Source organism: Thermobia domestica, chromosome 6 (genome assembly GCF_964235325.1).
Source record: "Thermobia domestica chromosome 6, izTheDome1.hap1.1, whole genome shotgun sequence".
NCBI lineage: Eukaryota > Metazoa > Arthropoda > Insecta > Zygentoma > Lepismatidae > Thermobia > Thermobia domestica.
The window spans coordinates 25,585,302-25,604,731 of record NC_137459.1 but is presented as its reverse complement, the minus strand read 5'-3'; the positions used below and the strand labels follow the sequence as shown (position 1 = coordinate 25,604,731).

The following is a 19,430-nucleotide window of genomic DNA, read 5'->3' as shown; positions in this document are numbered from 1 at the left end:
GCGCGTGCTGTGTCTGTGAAGTGAAGTAGAAATCCCTAACACCTGCTGTGTTTTCGGTTGTAATTCTTGTACAATTGAAGCTGAGGACGTAAAGTATCTTTTCTTACGTTTTTATGTCGTTAGAAATCACCAGATCGATATAAATTATGGCCCAAGAAAATCAATGGGAAAAAATGTACCAAATAAAAACACTCGTGTTCCAAACATCTTGAAGAGCCTGCCTTCGAGAAGACAAGTTTACTGAAAGAAAAGTTAATGCCATTGGTGGATCTAGGCTGGGACCGGGGGCCTAGGCCTCCGAGTTTTTGAGTGACAAAATTGATTTAAGCTATTATTTAGATATTTTTGAAAGTTTTTAGTAAACATGATATATATATCATATAGTCTGGGTTCTGACTCCCCCTCCCCTGAGTTTTTACCGTCTAGATCCACTTCTGGCTAATGCCAGGATAATTATTTACATGCAAATTGAGAAAGAATACTGTTCCAAATATATTATTGAAAGGTTTAAAATCCGAGCCATTAAACAAGCACCGATCTATGTCCAGTTACCAACGTACACAAATATCGTACAAGACGCATTGACGATTGTGGTCAAAACGAGGCATTAAAGGGTAATAGAGACGATGTCACTCATGATTCTGAAGATACTGCTTTAGAAATACGCTATACAATGTGAATTAGGGAGTGAAATATACCGGCTTGTAGAAGGAATCAGTGACGATAACTGTTCCTCAAGACATTGATCCATCGTTTAATTTCTCTGTATATGTGACAATGATGATGAAACGGGTAATGAGAGTTGTTCCGCGGACAGCTATGAGAATAAAAGAAATTTAACCGGTGAAGTGTTTTTCGTATTCTGGCAAACTTTACAGATGTTATTTCATTTTTGCCTCATATGTTGCGCTCCTGTACATACCTTGAAGCACAAAATTATAGGGTCAGCGTTAAAAATTGCAACAAAACGTGAAAATGAACATATTTATGTTTGGAAATCGGAAGAATGATTAAAGAAAAGGTACTTAGGTGTTGCAGCAATCTCTTCCGCCATCTATTTACATATTGGTTTCGATTTTTTTTTTTTGAAACGCTGAACTCATTTTTTATAGGATACGTTTTATAATATTATAAAAACGTTTGTGCAGCCCACCATTAGATATTATTTTCTACATGCAGATGATATTTGTATGTCCTTGCAATCAGTTCTGGAAAAGGAAACCGCACTTAAAACGTACCACCGCACCTCTCACAAACGAAATGCTTGGCACTGTGTAGTATGTACGCCTGCTCTTGCTCCTTGCCCACCTATGACGTCATCACAAAATCTTTCTTCCTCTGTTACTCGCTAACGACTGAACGTATCGCGATTAAACAAACACCATTCCTTTTAGAATATTCAACTCTACAAATGGAAGTAAATTGTAAAAAATGCATTTCTAAGTCGAACTGCTCCTTTAAGCAAAAATAATGCCAGAAAAGAATAAAGGAAAAACAGTATTTATTCCAAGGATTCCGCTCATGTCTACCGAACTGCCGTTTCAATTCAAAAAACTGCAATTTCCAGTAAGATTAGCATTCAGCATCACTATAAATAAGGTACAAGGACAAACGTTAACATGTTGTAGTATTAACTTAAAAGAATCATGCTTCTCTCACGGTCAGTTATATGTAGCTTGCCCTAGAGTGGGAAACCCAAAGAATTTATATATCTACTCACCAAACAATAAGATAACAAATGTAGTTTATTAGCAAGTATTGTAATAAAACAACTTAGTTAAGTATGAAATAAAATGAAAATAACATTAAATAGAAACCAGACTTTTTTTCGCTACAATTTTCTTGATTTGTATTTAATAGCATTATTGTTGCTTTTCTTTTTAAATGAATTTCTGTTCGCCAAATTTTCCATTCTTGCATAACCGTGCACTTCATACATAAAAGTACGAAACTTATTAAATAGTCACAAATCAGTTTATAGCGAGTCACCGATCTCCTATAAACATATTTCCCCCGTGCGAAGAACGGGCATTTCAGCTAGTTATAAATAAATTTATAGCCATTGTCTTTGTACTAGACTTTAAGATACACCATTCACTTCACGTATTGTATAGAAAAAAAACATGGCGATCACCATGGTAACGGAAAGGAAATGACGACATCACTATCTCAGTCTATTAGTTTCAGTGGAATACGTTCTACTAGCTGTTTATAAAAATGGGAAAATGGTTTGGAATCATGGAAACTACAGACTGATTTTGTTCGTAACCCATAGCGGTATCAACTGTGCTTAAAATAACATGTTGTGTTTTAGTGCTAGAGAGGGTGTAAAAAGAAGCACGATATATAATTTAATCGTGTAATATTTAGATCTGATAATGCTACTGTTCCGCGTGGAATATTGCAAAGTGTGGCAAAATTTATCTTCAGGATTAAAAAAATGAAATCTTTGAGTTTTACGTCCCACGGTTATGCCGGTTAGGCTAAAGGAGACGGTGAAGATGAGAAATGAATGAAATGGTGGAATGAAGAAAGTGGGAGGAAACGGGAGAACTCCGAGAAAACCCACGCACACGGTGTTTGTCCACCACAAAGTTCACTTGGCGGGGGCTGGGATCGAACCCGGGACCCCAAGCACCAGAGGTGAACGCTCTACCACTGAGCCACCGCGACCCCATCTTCAGGATTAGTATCGGAAATAGCTGTACATTAATCCGTACTAACTGGATTGACAATAATATAACAAGAATTTTAGGAATGATAAAAGATTTTGACCAATAATTAGTTTTTGGATCAGGGGCCACAAAAGTTTTTAATGGCCCCTAAATCGAGTTTTCGTATTTTTTTTTTTTTTACGGAATAAGCACATCATACTGGGTTAAGTGATAGCTTGGGTTTGGCTACACTATATGTAGCTCTCCAGATACATCAGGCCTGCAAGAAGACTTTTGCCTGAAATATATTGGATCTTTTGGCCCAAAAAGAAGTATCTCAGTACGTATTGGCACTCTTCACCAATCAGTTGTACAGTCGTGACCTTTTTCTCACCATTACATCAGCTGATCACCACCATTACATCAGCTGATCACGTAAGAAATTTTAAATATATGTTCATATAGTTAAGCAGTAGAAAAAGAAATTTTGTTGTACACCTATTATGCGTACTGATTATTGCATTTCTTTTCTTTTTCAGGCATTTAACAAACCTGACGTTTCTCAGCGTAGGCGAAAATAACCTTACCTACCTCCCAGAAGAGATTGGAACGCTGGAAAATTTGGAATCATTGTATATCAATGACAATCCTGGATTACATAACATCCCATTTGAACTGGCGTTGTGTACGAGTCTACAAATCATGAGCATTGAAAATTGTCCGTTGACACAAATACCTCCTGAGATTGTTGCAGGAGGACCATCACTTGTTATCCAGGTAATGATTGTCAATATATATATACTATGCGTATAATTGAAATGTTCCGTATAGTCTATTGTATAAATAAGAACGTCCGTTGAAGAGAACATGACCACACAAAAACTACTCTGTTAATTAGAATGATTTCTAATATTTATTGCTTCTGGCAGGTCTTTATCATTACCAGCTTCTGAAATTTTAATCCGAAAGGGAAGGGTGTAAAACGAAACAACTTATCATTATTACCTTTTTGTTTGTTTGTTCCACTGAACGTATGTGAATTAGGCATAGGGGAGGGAAGTTGGATCAGATAATGCAAACATGTTGTTTGCTTGCTCTTCAATGTAGGTGAGGCGCGAGGATGAAGATATTGCAAGATATTGATAATCGCTGTGACATGGGCTTAGTTGCTAATTTAGTATACGTTTCTTAAGAAATCAATAAATACAAAAGCGAATAATAAGGATCTGTATATCACGTACCGTAATAAAAACTGCACTGTGAAAATGTTATCAGGCGCAATGCTGTGATGTGGAGGGGGAGCGGGGCGACGGCTCGGAGCGCCGAAGTAAGGAGGCACAAAATTCTGGAGGAAAAAAGAAAAGATATAGAAAAAAGTAATAAAAAGTGCTCAAAATCAAGGAAAAGCAGGGTTTATTTTTGAAAATTTTCTTACGCTTCGCGCCAGCGCTACCCAGGGTGGCGCTTCGCCGTTGATCTGTTGACCTCACTCATATGTATGGGGTCATCGTCGTAACTCTCGCCCCGGTTGCTTATTTTTCACGGCAAGGACACTGGTCAGGCGAGTAGCTTTTAATTGTTTTTAGATGTCATTTCGGGAAAGGTTCATCGTTTCATGTGTTGAAAATTATAGATTGGGAATATATAATAATAATAACCAAGAATCTTAGTTGAACTCACTTGTTTTATTGGGTATTCAAAAAAAAAAAAAAAAAAAACGTAGTAACGTTGTTTCGAAGTGAAAAAAAAAAGAGGGAGGTATAAGTGTGTATGGTTATTTTCTCTTATAGCCTGATATTTGTTGTCGCTACAGTAAAACGGGTACACGTGAGACATGAAAAATAGAAATACTGTATCCTTTACAAGTTTGAAATAAAACGGAAAGAAAATGCAGTGAAACTTACGGGATGTAATCTAGATACGTGGAAATGCGGATAATTGGGGAAATCCTTAAAATAGGTTTTGTTGTGAGATAAAAGACTCTAAAATCGCTTTTGATTATATATATAAATTTTAACGTTAGTTTAAATAGAATTTTCAAAGGAATATCTTTTTTTTTCTTTCTTTCTTTCTTTCTTGTGAACGAATACATACATTTCACATTTCAATAAGATTGTAAATGTAAATTTTAAGGAGATTGGTTTACCAAAATCCTTTACATATTTATCCTCTTTGTCCTTCCGCCCGGGAGTCAAAAATATCTCAAGAACCATTTGATCGATCACCATCAATTTTGGCCAGGATGTGTAGAGAGTTAAAAGTTAGTGAGTTCGTTGATGAAGATGATATTGAAATCTACCTTTTCGTCGGTTTTATTGTTGATCACTATAGAGTAAAAACTGCAACAGATAATAATAAGCGGTTCTCTGCAATCGGTTAGGCATCCCAAGAACATAACAACAGTGGCGATGCGTTAACCACTTATACCACCCACACCGCTTCCCAGAACAGCCAAACACTGTTTCACTCCTGTAATCGGTACTCTGTACTCTAGGCCACATGACTTGTACCACAGCTTGCTTGCTATGTTTGAACAGTCCAGTGTCTATATATTGAGAACACCTTTTGACGGTTGTGTGTTTGTTTCGATGCACGTACAGAGGATTTGGTGTGTAGAAATACGTTTAAATTGGTTATTTCCTCCTTTCATTAATATCCCCAGAACACGTCCATTTTCATCCATAATTCTCTACTGAAACCAAAAGTGATAGTAATCTAGTACAATTTCCGGATCTAATATCACTGGCGTCTCTGGCATGTAAAATTTGGGGGGGACATCAAAGAAAGTGATTGAAATGGTACTACCTAGCCCAACCTGTTTATTATCTTGGATTCCCTTTGTGGCCTTTCTGCTTACCTTCACGGACCCCCTAAGGTATATCAATAACTCTTGTTATAATAGTTTCACAGCCTGAATATTATATTCCAAATAATTATTATTATTTATACGATATTCTGTCGTTAGTAAATAAATGAAATTAGAATAAAATATTGAATATTTCGTACTTCAAAATATTGGGGGGACGCGTCCCCCTCATCCCCCTGCCAGAGACGCCCATGTTTAATATTGATCTACATAAAAGAAAAACGATGAGAGATAGTGGGAAGTTTTTTTGTTAAATCAATTTGGCGTTATAAAAATAAGTTTCTCTCTTAACCCTCTATTCACACCAGAAGTGGTGGAAATCGACTACTTCCAGTTTTAACATTTATCGGTATACAGAAAACTGGTAACAGATTGCGAGAAGCTGTCTCAGATTTCTCTCCTCAAACTGGAAGCCGTAGAAATCTACTACCACTTCGGGTTTTCAATAATAATTGATAAACTATTACGCCATACAAACCAAACTTTTTCACGTGATGTACACGTGACACCACTGCTTGTTTATTTTCTGATATCGATCCAGATATTTCGCGACCCGGACGACTGAAGTTGAGATAATTCGAGTTTTGCTGTATACCAGACAGTCGGTCATGGTGTGATAAAGGAGCGGTGGTGTAACCATTTTAGGAACAGCGATGAGTTCCACCAGAACGCACCGTGTGCGAGACATCTATCAGCCATAAACAACGAGACACTATGAGAGACGTTGGAAGAAACATTTAATTGCATTGCAGAAGTCATTCGCCAACATCTCTACCAGCTTAAGGAAGAGTTGGAACGATGAGTTTGGCATGACTTAATTGCAGCTTACAAAGCGACACGAGCAAATGTATGTGTTTCTTTGTTGCCAATGAGTACCCGCATCTGAACAGTTGGCGCGCAAAGAGAAGTGGATTCTTTACGATACTCCACGACACCATCGTCACTGGTTATCATGGTACGAACCCACTCCGTAACAGCCACAACCAGCACGGGACCAACAGAAGACTATGTTCCGTATTTGATGGAGTATCGGGTTTCGTGCTTCGCAAACTGCTTTCACCTAGCCAGGCAATCAACGTACACTCATGTCCAAAATTATTATCGCATGTCTATAAATATGGTTTTGTTGGAATATAATTTGATAACGAATTCGCCCTGCATTTCTTATAATGTTGGCATGTGTATAATTGGCAAGACATGTATGTGGAAAATTTCATGTCAAAAGAGCAGTAAATAAGAACAATAAAACGAAAATAAAACTTTCTTGTCCATTTAGCAACATTTTATTTTACTCATTCTAATTTCCGTATTTATCATTCTTTTTCTATGAAATTTACCACAAATATACATTTCCCGATTATACGCGTAGTATTAGTATTAAAAGTACCCTGCAAAATCATTATCATATTATATTCTTACAAGAAGACAGTTATAGATATGCGACACTCATTTTGGACATGAGTGTACCTGTATACTCGCACCAGTGTTTTAAAAACTAAAAACCGTCGGTCCAGTTCTTTTCAATCGCAGGAGAACAATTTCTGCTTCAGAAAGACGCGGAGCTACATATTGCAAAGGTTACCCCTGGGAGCATTATCTGACTGGTTAAAAATGGTAATACCTTCCTCATATTCCTTCGCTCTTGTATAGTTGGGTTACCATTTGATTCATTCGTTAGACAACCATCTACGGGGTGAAAGGATTTCGAAGTCTCGACGAGGCTTGGCAAACATTCAATTTCTTTCATTCACGTTCGGTTACTTCTAACACAGCGGGACCTATAGCATGCCTTAGCATTGGAGCAGATTATTGCTTCTAATAAGAGTTTTTGATTTTCCAGGTCATCTTACCTCATTCTGATGCTTGCGTTTTTGTACGATCGTAACTTAACAGAACTTTTTTGGGTATCAACCAACGTATCTTATGCTCAACGACTGATTACAGTCAACAGAGTTGTATTAAAGGATTGTGTCAAGTATTTCTGTCATGCTCCAAGTAGAGCTTTACAGTTTGGTACCTTGAACTAGCGCATCACGAAAGATACTGTTACACGATAACTGGGCCTTATGTTTAGGAGAAAAAATATAGTAAAAATATTAAAAGAGTAATTCGTCACAGTAAACTTTGTTTGGATAACTAAATGCACGCAAGTGTGTATATGCACATGGCTCAGTGAGAAAGTTACTTGGACTGGTTAAAAAAATAAAACAGGATTGAAATTTTACAATAACTTTATTTGTATCGTAAAGTTCCATTCACAGTCTACTTTTCAACGTAATTACCTCCTTTATTTAAGTATTTGTCGAGGCGTGGTACAAGTATTTCTATGCCTTCTGCAAAAAAATCCCGTCCAATGCCCGATAACCATTCTTGGGATGCAGCTTTCACCTCGTCATCCGAGTGGCATCGTCGCTTTGAAAGTTCATCTTTCGTCTTCTCCGTCTGTTTGCAAGAATGCATTCATTCACGCGAGCAGCGATTTCCGGATTTGTTGCAGTTTATGGTCTTCCCTCACTCTCAGCATCGTAAATATCTATACGTCCGTTCTCAAATATGTTGCATTACTTCGCGATAACTTGATGTGACATTGCATTTTCACCATACACTTCATGCAACTACCGATAAATTTTGGTGCAGTTTCAGCTTTTCGCCCACAAAAAAAACAAATCAGTGCACGCATTTCCAATTTGGACGCCACTTGGAGCTGTCGAGATATGTTTACGGCTGATTATCAGAACACGTCCACTTGCCTTATGAAAGCCGCTACGTCACACGATACAGCTACATGTCTGCGGTGTTGCCACACAGTTTCATCGAAATAACCTTTGACCGAAAATATTTACGAAGGAGTGCAACCAATTTTCTGACTGACACACATATATATCAACGAGTGGTCGTTATTTGAAAAAACAAAATCAACAAAGCAATTGTCAGCCAGCATGAAATTACAGTATGCCACCGTTGATAAAAATTCAATGCGAGATCGCAAATGATGCGAATGGAGAAACCAAGGTTTTTGGAACAAGTATGCATTTAGTTATTAGGAAGAGAAGTTGTAAAACATGGTACAGTTTGTTCATACAAGTAGATTTGAACAACGAAAGAAAGAAAACAAAGACATGTATTTTTAAAATTAAAGTATAGACAGCGAAATTTACAAAATTGTAAGTCGGTATTTGAGCAAGTTTATTTGGTAAGTTCCCATGCACAAAACAAGAATTGTGAAAAAATAAAACATGTTTATAAAATGAATTAAACAAATACACCAAGGGTGGATTGTTAAAACATTCGTTGAATCTCAAAACAAGAATTTTAAGTACAGGTATAAATACATTTTAATTACAGGAGATATACAAAAGTACTTATGTGTATGCACCACACCTTTAGTTAATAGAACCATATATGATAATTTTTGGTGTGGATCCAGAGGAGACGATTGGTGAGTTACTTCAATTAAGGGGTAGTGAATTCCGGTCTAGAAAGCAGTTAGACATTACAGGATTCACGCTGACCTTGAAAGTCAGGAAAGGTCACGGAAGTCAGGGAAATTAAAATGACTCAGAGAAATGCTTTAAAATATGCAGAAATGCTTCAAAATACGGTATGCCGAGAGTCAGGGAAATAACTATATTTCACAGAAGGATCAGGGAAATTATTATATTTCATAGATGAGTCAGGGAAAATACAATCAGATTCCAAGAAAGTATTCAGAGAATTCTTGTTACTCAAACAATGTTAACAAGATTACAGCTCCTTACAGTAAATATGAAGTACACCTCAAAAATATCAACGCAGATTCAAAAAGAAGAAAAAAAGGCTGTAAAAATATTTTTTTTTTTTTCAAACAAAGAAGCTTGGGGAGTAACAGAAGGTATTAAAGCTTCAAGCTTTGAAAGAAGAGGAAATTAAATTAAATTAAAAAAAAAAAAAAAATAGATGCTAAAGAAGAAGAAAATAAGAGTCTTGGTTGTAGATAATTTAGGCCAAATTATGATATATATGTTTAATTTGTTTATATATTTGAATGTATTTACAGTGTGGGAATAGTACGTTAATGTATAATTATTATGTGACACTAATATTTTATTGTATTCCAAACACAGGAAGTTTGATTCACAGGAAGAAGGTAGACTTATACTGTATTTAGAAAATAAAAAGGAAAGTTTTAAACGCCCATGAGAATGATGGAAACTAAAAAATGATTTTGTTTTTCAAACTTAACCATAAATGATAGTGCTCGCGGTGTCACGGATTAGGGAAAACGCACTGATTTAAGTCAGGGAAGTCAATATCAGAATTTCAGTGTGAACAATGCATTAAAAGTTGACGTGATCACTACGCATCAGCCCAGTTAAATGTACGCCATCTTGTCTGCCGTAGCTCTTCGAGCATTACAGCGCTAAGGAATTAGGTCTAAAGAAAAATACAAGACTATATGGTATTATTATTTCTTATTATTTCGGTGTGAACTAATTTTTATGAATGTATGTTGTCTTAAACAATCTGATTTTTCTTTCAGTTCTTGAAGATGCAAGGACCTTATCGCTCAATGTGAATCGTGCTGCAGGGATAATCTTTTTTTTTCATATATATATATATTTTTTTCATGGAATAGTTCCAGAATGTGGCTGAGAAGTGCAATTTTTGAAGTACTCGTCGGATGTATCAGTTGCTCCTTGCTAGGAGATTTGTGTGCATTGTATGCAATATTTTGGTACTGTAGGTGCAAGAAAGCATGTGAAGTACAACTCCCAGGTGTAAAGAGAGAGAGAAAGAGCGTATGTGTGTGTGTGTGTGATGAGAGAAAGAGAGAGAGACAAGGCCATTTCCCGCTGTGACCATTGTACAGAGGATTTCGAATGCGATGGTTGTGTTTATTAGTAATGATGGTTGTGTGTGTTGAGTGTATGTGTACATATTAAAAAGAAAAAAAAAGCAGATGTCAGTGAATAGCATTTGCGGTGTGATATCAAAAGAGAAAAAAAAGTATATATATATTGTGCTTGTTGACGTGTATAATAATAGCAGCATGAGTTGAAAAAGAACGAAATTAAAATTGGTCAGTTCTGAGTTCACATTGGAATCAACGGAGCGGTTTTTGTGTTTCCTAAGATTGGAGGGGAAATACTCCGTTTTCAACGCAGTGCCAAGGAATGTACATATATATACATATATATATATATATATAATTGGGACAAGTAATTAATTCTGTATATGATTACAATGCCAATTACCATGGGAAGTAATAATAAATGCATTTGTTTTATTTATGCTGCCATATATATATATATATACGCATACATATATATAATATTGGGAGCAAAAGAAAAAAATACTAGTTGATTGCTTGTTAATGAAAGGTAAACTATGTATTGTTACTATGTTCTCTTACTTCCCTGTTATGTGTTTCAAACAAGGGTTGTACACAACACCCGTTAACTAGTAAACTGGAAAAAAAAAATGCTTTTTGCATCAAATTATTAATGGAAGAAAAAATTATATAATTTAAGAGGGTGATTGTGTTTTACAAGCTTTATGTATGTTATGTCCATAGAAGTGTAAAAATTGAATTACTGTATGCTTACTAACATCTTGATCTCATTTTAATTATCTTTTAATCATTGGCACTAAATAATTTTATTATCTTCTCTCTGTTCTTGTGACGTCATTTGTATGCTAAAAACAATGTTAATTAATTTTAATTGAAAGTAAAAAAAAAAAAGAAAAAGAAAAAAAGAAATGCCATTGTGCTTGCTTTAAGCTTTGTTGTTGTCTTGCTAAACTTCTCTAATGATGTCATGACAGTGATTGTGAACGTGTGGATTTTTTTAAAACTCTTTTTTTGTTCAGTTTTCCTCAGCTACAAGCCTAACATGAAGCTACTGTATTATGTACCTGTTTCGATAGCAGCGAAGTAAAATATTAAGTGGATCAAATCTGCCGAAGTAATTTTTCCTTGTTTATATAATAATTTATTCTTATGATCAAGTAGAATCAAGAGCACAAAACAGCGATTCTGAACCTAATTCCTATAACGACCCCCATTTTATCACATCATCTTGCCAGCAACCCCTTATAATTTCTGGTTTGTAATAAGCTTTTTTTTTTTTTTTTTTTTTTTTTTTTTTTTTTTTTTTTTTTTAAATAATGTACCTATTACAGAGATCTCACGATATCCATCTATTTCTATAATACTAAAATCCATTTCTTGTATATAGTGGATACAGTAACTTCGCTAAAAGCGATTGGATTAAAACCAAATTTGTTCAGTTCATTCACATTATAAATATCAAATCCGATCCGTCATAATGTTTCAAAATGGAGACCGTTTGAAAATTTTAAAACTTCATAACTCCCTTAATTTCGGGTCATATGACAAAAAATAGTGATTTCTAATTTTGGTTAAAAAAAAAAAAAAAAAAACTTGGACGGTTTTTAGAAAGAAAGTTATTGAGTATTTTAAATGACTTGATAATGTGCATCACGAAGACTGAACTGCACATGGCCCCACTAGTGAAATCACACCATGCTCAAGGTATCTCATTAGCTTTCGATTTTAGTTGTATTTCAATATGCAGTTCTCATTAGTTTCATAATCGTACTTCTTTCATTTAAATTGATTTTTTAAACAACCCTGCACCTGTTGAAAATGTTTAGTTGACCTATTTTTTTTTCTTAACAGTATGTATAAAAATAAAAATATGCCTATTAGAACAAAATTCAAAATAATATTTTCCAATATTAGATTCTAATTATATTTATCTCTTCCACTTATCTTTGCGACCCCCCATAAAACCCTCTCGCGACCCCAGATTGAGAAACCCTGGCATAGAAAACTTGAACAGTTTTAAAATGGACTGAAGATAGGATGCAATCACCAATGGTTAAGAAGAACTTATTGCCAAACGGCGCGGTGGCTCAGTGGTAAAGCGTTCGCCTCCGGTGCTTGGGGTCCCTGGTTCGATCCCAGCTCGCGCCGTGTGAACTTTGTGGTGGACAAGCACCGTGCTCGTGGGTGTTCTCGGGGTTCTCCCGTTTCCTCCCATTTTCTTCATTCCACCATTTCACTCATCTCTCATCATCACCGTCTCCTTTAGCCTAACCGGCATAACCGTGGGAGGTAAAACTTTAAGATTTTTTTTTCGTATTGTTTCCAGAGAAAGACACACTTATGATCTATGCCTCTTTTCCTAACAGCTTCCATTATGTCCGTAGCAATAGTTTCAGATCTCTCATTAGGGACAGCTTTTAGTTCAATTACCTTAGTTTTAACACAACCAGATTTATAGTCAAAGTACAGGATCAAGATCGGAAATATCTTCACTGATTCATGATTGTTGCAACACCAAAACACTAAATTTCTCCTAACGTCTCAATTGACACATTAATACAATAAGGCGAAAGAACAGGATTAACTATGACATGTTAATTTGTGCGAATATTATGGTTCATAAAAGAACCCGAGGAAAAGAGGACATTCGACGATTTTCTACAAAATTCCCCTGAAGGCCGCCTTAGAGGCTGAAAAAGAGGATATGTCCGGGTAAAAGAGGACGTCTGGTCACCCTAACTTGAATCCATTTACAAATATTGATACATATATCTTTGTACACAATATCGATAAATAATGTGCGACTTGTATGATAGACGTATTGTTCCTTTTAACAGTGAATGAGGACTATTTTATGCAGTAATTGCCATCATTAGCAATTTTTAACGTTGGTAAAGTAGGTCTACTCCATCCACTACCAAACTCAGGCCAAGGTGTCACAGAACACTTGTACGTTACACAATTTTGGCAAAATTTCCAACAACTCATAAACACATAGTTCAGTAAATAAGCAAACTTAATAAGTTTGACAATTCTCTAGGTAGTAGTCTTTACGAGTCTTTTGACAGTGTAAATACAATGCATATTCCTATTCACCCAATGCTATTACAAGTTCACAACCACATTATATTATTGATTGTTACAAGGTAGAAGAAGGAAGAAAATGATTCACCTTTGACATATTATGAAATTCCAAAGAACGTCGTACAATTTTTCCTAGGAGCACAGACAATCAACAATAAAACAGACATAAATTATTATGGAGCATTAGGTGAAGAACACCTCTTTATCCTCTTCCAATATGGCGGATCGATTCGATATATGCGAATTCGATACTATCAAAGATCTCGCATCAGGGCATCTCTAGTTGTTTATATTATCTCTATGGTTCAGACTGCCTTATTAAGTGAAACTAGGTCAAACGCCTCGATTTCTAACTTTCCTATTGCTTGTTGTCAGAATAGTGATTCTCGCACTATATTCTTAACCTAATAACTTGATACTCGTTATTTACAACCTACAGATTCTAGTCTGTTCTTTACGAGTAGTAGTGTTCAGTGGCGCCGGAACTAGAAAGAAGGGGAGAGATTGGTGTATCTTGCTTTCTCTTACGTAGATAACAACACAGAATGCGTAATATGTAAAACAAAGTACATGTTGACAATTACGTTTGTTACAGAAAGTCAAATGGTCATCTTTTGCCATTAAAAAACTGAATTCAAGTGCACATTTGCTGGTTTCTTGATCCAGATATAACCAAGTGAAGCTAGTAGTGCGATTGATTATCATCATAGGTACCGGTAACTCACATCCCGCATCTTCTAAAACGCTGGGCGGAAACATATCTTCAGCGCATAAATTTCGTTTCTGCTATTAAATTTAAAAATGTATACGCATCCACGTTCTTGATTACACTTCTTATAATGTTAATCGTCAGTTTCATATACGAACTTATAATATGAATGGAAAGCTGTGCTGCTTGACGCATTGTCGTACTTACTGTCAACACAAGTACTAAAATGAGTTAATCTAGAAGTGCTAATACGTAACATACTAATACAGGAAGCATTTGAATTCATTAAAATACAGTATATTGCAGTGGACTGTGTATCCCTGCAAGCCAAAACTAAAACGAATGTCAGTTTCCCTAATAGGCAGTTGTGGTTTCTTTGTTTGTTTCGTCGGTGCGAACCCAATTTAATGATTTTTTTCTAAATATCTGACACGCACAAAAACATTTCTTTTGTAGAAAGAACTGTACGTATACCTGGTATATCAAAAGTTCGGGGCCAGAGGCCAAGTCCGTTATGAGTACGGACTCGAAAAAGTGAAGAGGAAAGTTGTTGTTGGAAATATGTTATGCTTAATCTAAATGGTGGAATTTTTCCAATCGCATCAGCGGTTTGGGCTCTACACTGGTAAGGCGCCCTATTGTAAATGAAAAAGCAACGTTGCCAGTTCAACAGGTTGCTCCCATGAGGTCTCAGCATACCAACAATACAACATTGTTGAGAAAGGAATTTCAGGTGCTCTAAGTTCCCCCATATAACAATGTGCACGTTGACCTTGTCATTCTTGCGTGGCCTTCCGTTTCGTTGGAATGTTCGGGTCTTCAGATGCGAGCGAACATTCTGGGGTTGGGGGGTAATAAGATCAGCAAGTGAGTCGTGAAGCTGCCATGGAGAGAGTGGAGCATCCGTAACCCTTTGACTACCAACTTTTTAATGTGAATATTCTTTGATATATACATGTGGGACTCCTTTAATGTTGGATATTCCTGACATCTGTACACAGTTTTGGAAACTAAATACAGTCTCCTAGTCACATCTGAACCGATGGAAGAACTTTTTTTTTTTTTTTTTTTTTTAAAGAAATCCCAACTACGTATATTCGAATTATTCGCATGGGACCCGTTGGTAGTTAAAGAGTTAAGGGGGTTGGCTGGAGCCCCTTCGACTAGTAGAGATCTCCAAAAGTCGAATAGGATCACTTCTCGGACTTGGGCCCATTGCTACTCTTAGACATCATCTTTTGGATCATCGACGACGAGGTCTTTGTCCGAAAGGGCTGAGGCGGAATGTTGACGCTGAGGCCCGGGATGGAGGCGATTGTAAAATTGGCGGCGGCGACTCACCAGTTGTATTGCAAGGCAATACACAATAATCGAATTCTTTCGATGAGAAATTCCTTATCTTCTGCAAGCTGATTAATATCATTGAAGGAAATATGAAGATGTCGTAGTTCAATGGCATCTCGGTATCCAACAGTAGGATCCGTAAGTCGAAAGCATAGATGGACCATAGCTGCGTCGACATCAAAGGTTGCATAGTGATTGCGAGCTGGAGTATTAGATTGTTGGACTAGTAATGGTTCTTTTTCATTTAACATAGACGACCACATTTTAGATTGAAAACGACGTATTTCCAACAATGTTTCTTTTTTTCTTCTTTCTTTTATCTTCATTCATAACAGAATTGGTTTATAGCTCTGGACTCCTAATATACCCCGTATATTTAATACGTTAAGCACCATGCTAGTGCCTTGAAATATATTTATTTTTAGTTCGCGTTTCCCTTCTTGGTGAGTTCTTGTATCAGAACGGAATAGTGAGGCCCTGCTAAATAATTAGATTCAAGTAATCTGGTCATTTTGAACTACCTCTATTTTCAAAATGAAATGACGGAAACTTACTACCTAACATATCTATTATGTGATGATCCATCTCCAATGTAAATATTTATAGAAGAGTCGTTATAAGAATAATCGGAAACATATGTATCAGCTTTCCTTTCTGCAGGTCTGTTCTTATTTCTGTTTCTTGCGCTATGGCGAATAGCTTCTCCCTTACCTCAGAAGAACAAATAAACAACAAACAAACCCAGATGTTTTGTTTTCATGGAACTGATATTTCGTAATAAAGTTCTTCGGTTGTGATGCAGTTATGTGAAGATGTATGTAAGTGTATTTACTTTAATTTGTGATAATTCTTTAATATTACATTGTTCTCACAATACACAGCAAAATTAAAGTATGGTGATATTTTTAATAATCGATTCCCACATGATACAAATATTTGGCCAAGTCCGTTACAAAATGTTACACAAGAAATTTCTACATACATGGAATTTGTTTTTCTCATTACAAAGAGGATGTACCGTAAAGTTCTCATTTTTTTAAGTTTTCGAGCACCTGTCTTAAGAAGTTATTTGGGCGAACACTGATTTTCGTTGTTTTTAGCTTTCTCAATTCAAGTAGCTCCACAGCTACTTCATATTGTCGTCAACATTAGAAGCTTCTATACGTCCAGCAGAATCGAACTCAAGATAGAATCAGAGTACAGTTATATTTACTGATGACAATATTATCTGTAATGTATATTATGCAAGACTGCTTTTACCGAGCTTGACATCATTCTAGTACTCGCTTGAAGGCAAACATAAAATCAGAAAGTTACATAACATTCAATTTTGTTATAGGGGTCAGGAGAAGGTGCCTACGTTGTCGCAATAATCATACCCTTCGTCAGACATATGAAGAGAATATAACATTTCTTTCTCCGTCGAACGTTGTTGTATCATTTTTTTGAACTCCCAACATTCGCAGACATAATGTGCTACATAATTTATTTATCTCGCAGACATAATGTGCTACATAATTTATTTATCATTGCAGTGTGTTCTATTTTTACGCGCAACTTGAAATGGAACTGAAAGCGCTATTAAACAACAATGACATATTTTACAAAATTACAGTAGCACAATAATAACACTATCCACGGCTTTGGATTGGATATTGTAACAAGAAACACTGACCAAAGCTTAAAAACACAGTTTCGGATATCTACCATATCCTTCATCAGACACTATATACGCACTATAGAACATAAATGAAGATACAGACATATATTTAGTCATCCTTATGAATAAGTCTAAATTCTATTGGCTGAAGTGAGAATTGTATTGGAGAGAAAACTTATTGAGGTCAGTAAAGAAGAAGAATAGAAAAGACACCAAAAAGGTTAATGAAGAGGAAGGAGTGGTGTGGGTATGGAAGGAGGGGAATGCGATATGTCATTTGTAGGAGGAGAGACGGGAAAGAAGATGAAAGAAAGGATAAAATAACATAAAGATGACAGGAGAAGAAAGAAAGATACCAATCCGATATACAAACATGTTAAGGAGACTAATCACGAAATTAACTGGGGTAAGACGAAAGTATTGGAGATAGAGAAGAAAATGATGATAAGGAAGGAAATAAGCAAGTTGGATAAAGAAGGTAGGAAGAGAGAACCTGATGAATTTTACAGGGGGCTTCCTATTAATGAATTATGGCAGAGAATTTCGGATAGCATAGACAGGAAGATCAAATTGAAAAAGGTCCTTACAGGGACTAAAATAGCGGCACGGGATTGGCCGAAGGCTTCAGCCAATAGAATTTAGACTTTTTTATAAGGATAACCATATATATATATATGTTTGTATCTTCATTTATTTTCTATAGTGTGTATATAGTGTCCGATGAAGGATATGGTAAATATCCGAAACTGTAATACACAATAGTTTTAAAATACAGTGTGTTCTTAAGTTTTGGTCAGTATTTCTTTTGTTACAGCACAATAGTGTAGCTTTTTTTTAATAGGGAACAGAAGCAAAAAAAAAAAAAAAAAGTAATGGACCTTTCAATTAGTTTTCATTTAGGTATATTCCTATTTCGCGGGGAAAATATGCTCCCCCCTCCCAATAAGAAATACCGATTTTTTTATGTATATGTATAAAAATTTACTTTTGAAAGTTAAAACAATAAAAAAATCTTCAAAAAGCTGCATTGCAATACCATTATATCGTTAGACTTCCTTTTAGCACACCCACTAGTTCACCTTGATCTCTGCATTCCAAAGAATTTCGCAGAAGAAACGGGGCACATTGATTTTTGTCGCTTCTACAGTCACATTTCGATATATCGCGGTAAAGTTAAAACGCGGGGGTAAAGCATATCAACCCAGCACCCGCGTTATATTTGGCTTCTACTGTAATTAGTAATAACGTTCTCGTTTCTCAGTGGTAGAGCGTTCACCTCTGGTGCTTGGGGTCCCGGGTTCGATCCCAGACCCCGCCAAGTGAACTTTGTGGTGGACAAACACCGTGTGCGTGGGTTTTCTCGGGGTTCTCCCGTTTCCTCCCACTTTCTTCATTCCACCATTTCATTCATCACTCATCATCACCGTCTCCTTTAGCCTAACTGGCATAACCGTGGGACGTAAAACTCAAAGATTTCATTTCATTTTTCATTTTCAACGTTCTCGTTTGCGAAGAATGATAAAAAAACTTTTTTAGTTTATTTTTTCGCAAAAATTTAAAATGAAAATGAAAATTTTCATAAAACTCGCGAAAATTTTACTAAGTCCAAATTCCACATGTAATGACCAATAACTCAAGAACCATAAGTTTGCACTGGAAAATAGTTCATGTGCTTAGGAAGGAAATCGAAGTTATCTCCTTACCAAAAGATCAATGAAGGAAGAAAATTGTAATCATGAAAGAGAAACTGACAGCATAGGGAAATGGAAACACCACCAACAAAGACGTTATATTTCATAATTCAGAAAGAGGAATTGTATTGTGCATGTGTATTTATTACTTTTAATTGCAAGGAACCGGTAACTACCTGAAAGAGCAAAACGCAAAATTTATATGGAGTTTAACGTGTTAAAAACAAACCTTAAATCAAATCGTAGGTATATTTTTTTTAAGTTTCTAATATATTTTAAAACAAAATCAGTGGCATAAAGTTTTATTATTATTATTATTATTAGTTTTATTTATTTTGTATACGAAGGGAGGGTGAAATGTTTTGGACCCGACCTTGATCATAATTTTACCATTGACACTATAATAAATGCTATTTCATTTGAATGTTGTGCCAATTTGCAAAAGCGTAGAACTATTGCCTTATTTCTTACCAGTCATTGGAAGAATCCCTGGAAAGTAATATGGAAACTACAAGCATTTAACGCCTGGAGATCATGAATTTGTTTTTGCCAGATAAATCTCCCATGGAAGTCCATAAGTGAATGTTGAAA

At 35.9% G+C, this 19,430-nt stretch overlaps 1 protein-coding gene across 5 annotated transcripts in view; it reads left to right on the top strand.

Moving 5' to 3' along the window:
- The window catches only part of Sur-8 (leucine-rich repeat protein shoc-2), a 103,240-nt gene extending 91,784 nt beyond the window's left edge, over positions 1–11,456 (top strand). For all 5 annotated transcript variants that reach the window (XM_081761432.1, XM_081761435.1, XM_081761436.1 and 2 more), the window contains exons 11-12: positions 3,194–3,431; positions 10,040–11,456. In XM_081761432.1, the coding sequence (XP_081617558.1) occupies positions 3,194–3,431; positions 10,040–10,075 (274 nt within the window). In that variant the 3' untranslated portion in view covers positions 10,076–11,456. The remainder of the gene's footprint in view (positions 1–3,193; positions 3,432–10,039) is intronic.
- The last annotated feature ends 7,974 nt before the right edge of the window (positions 11,457–19,430 follow it).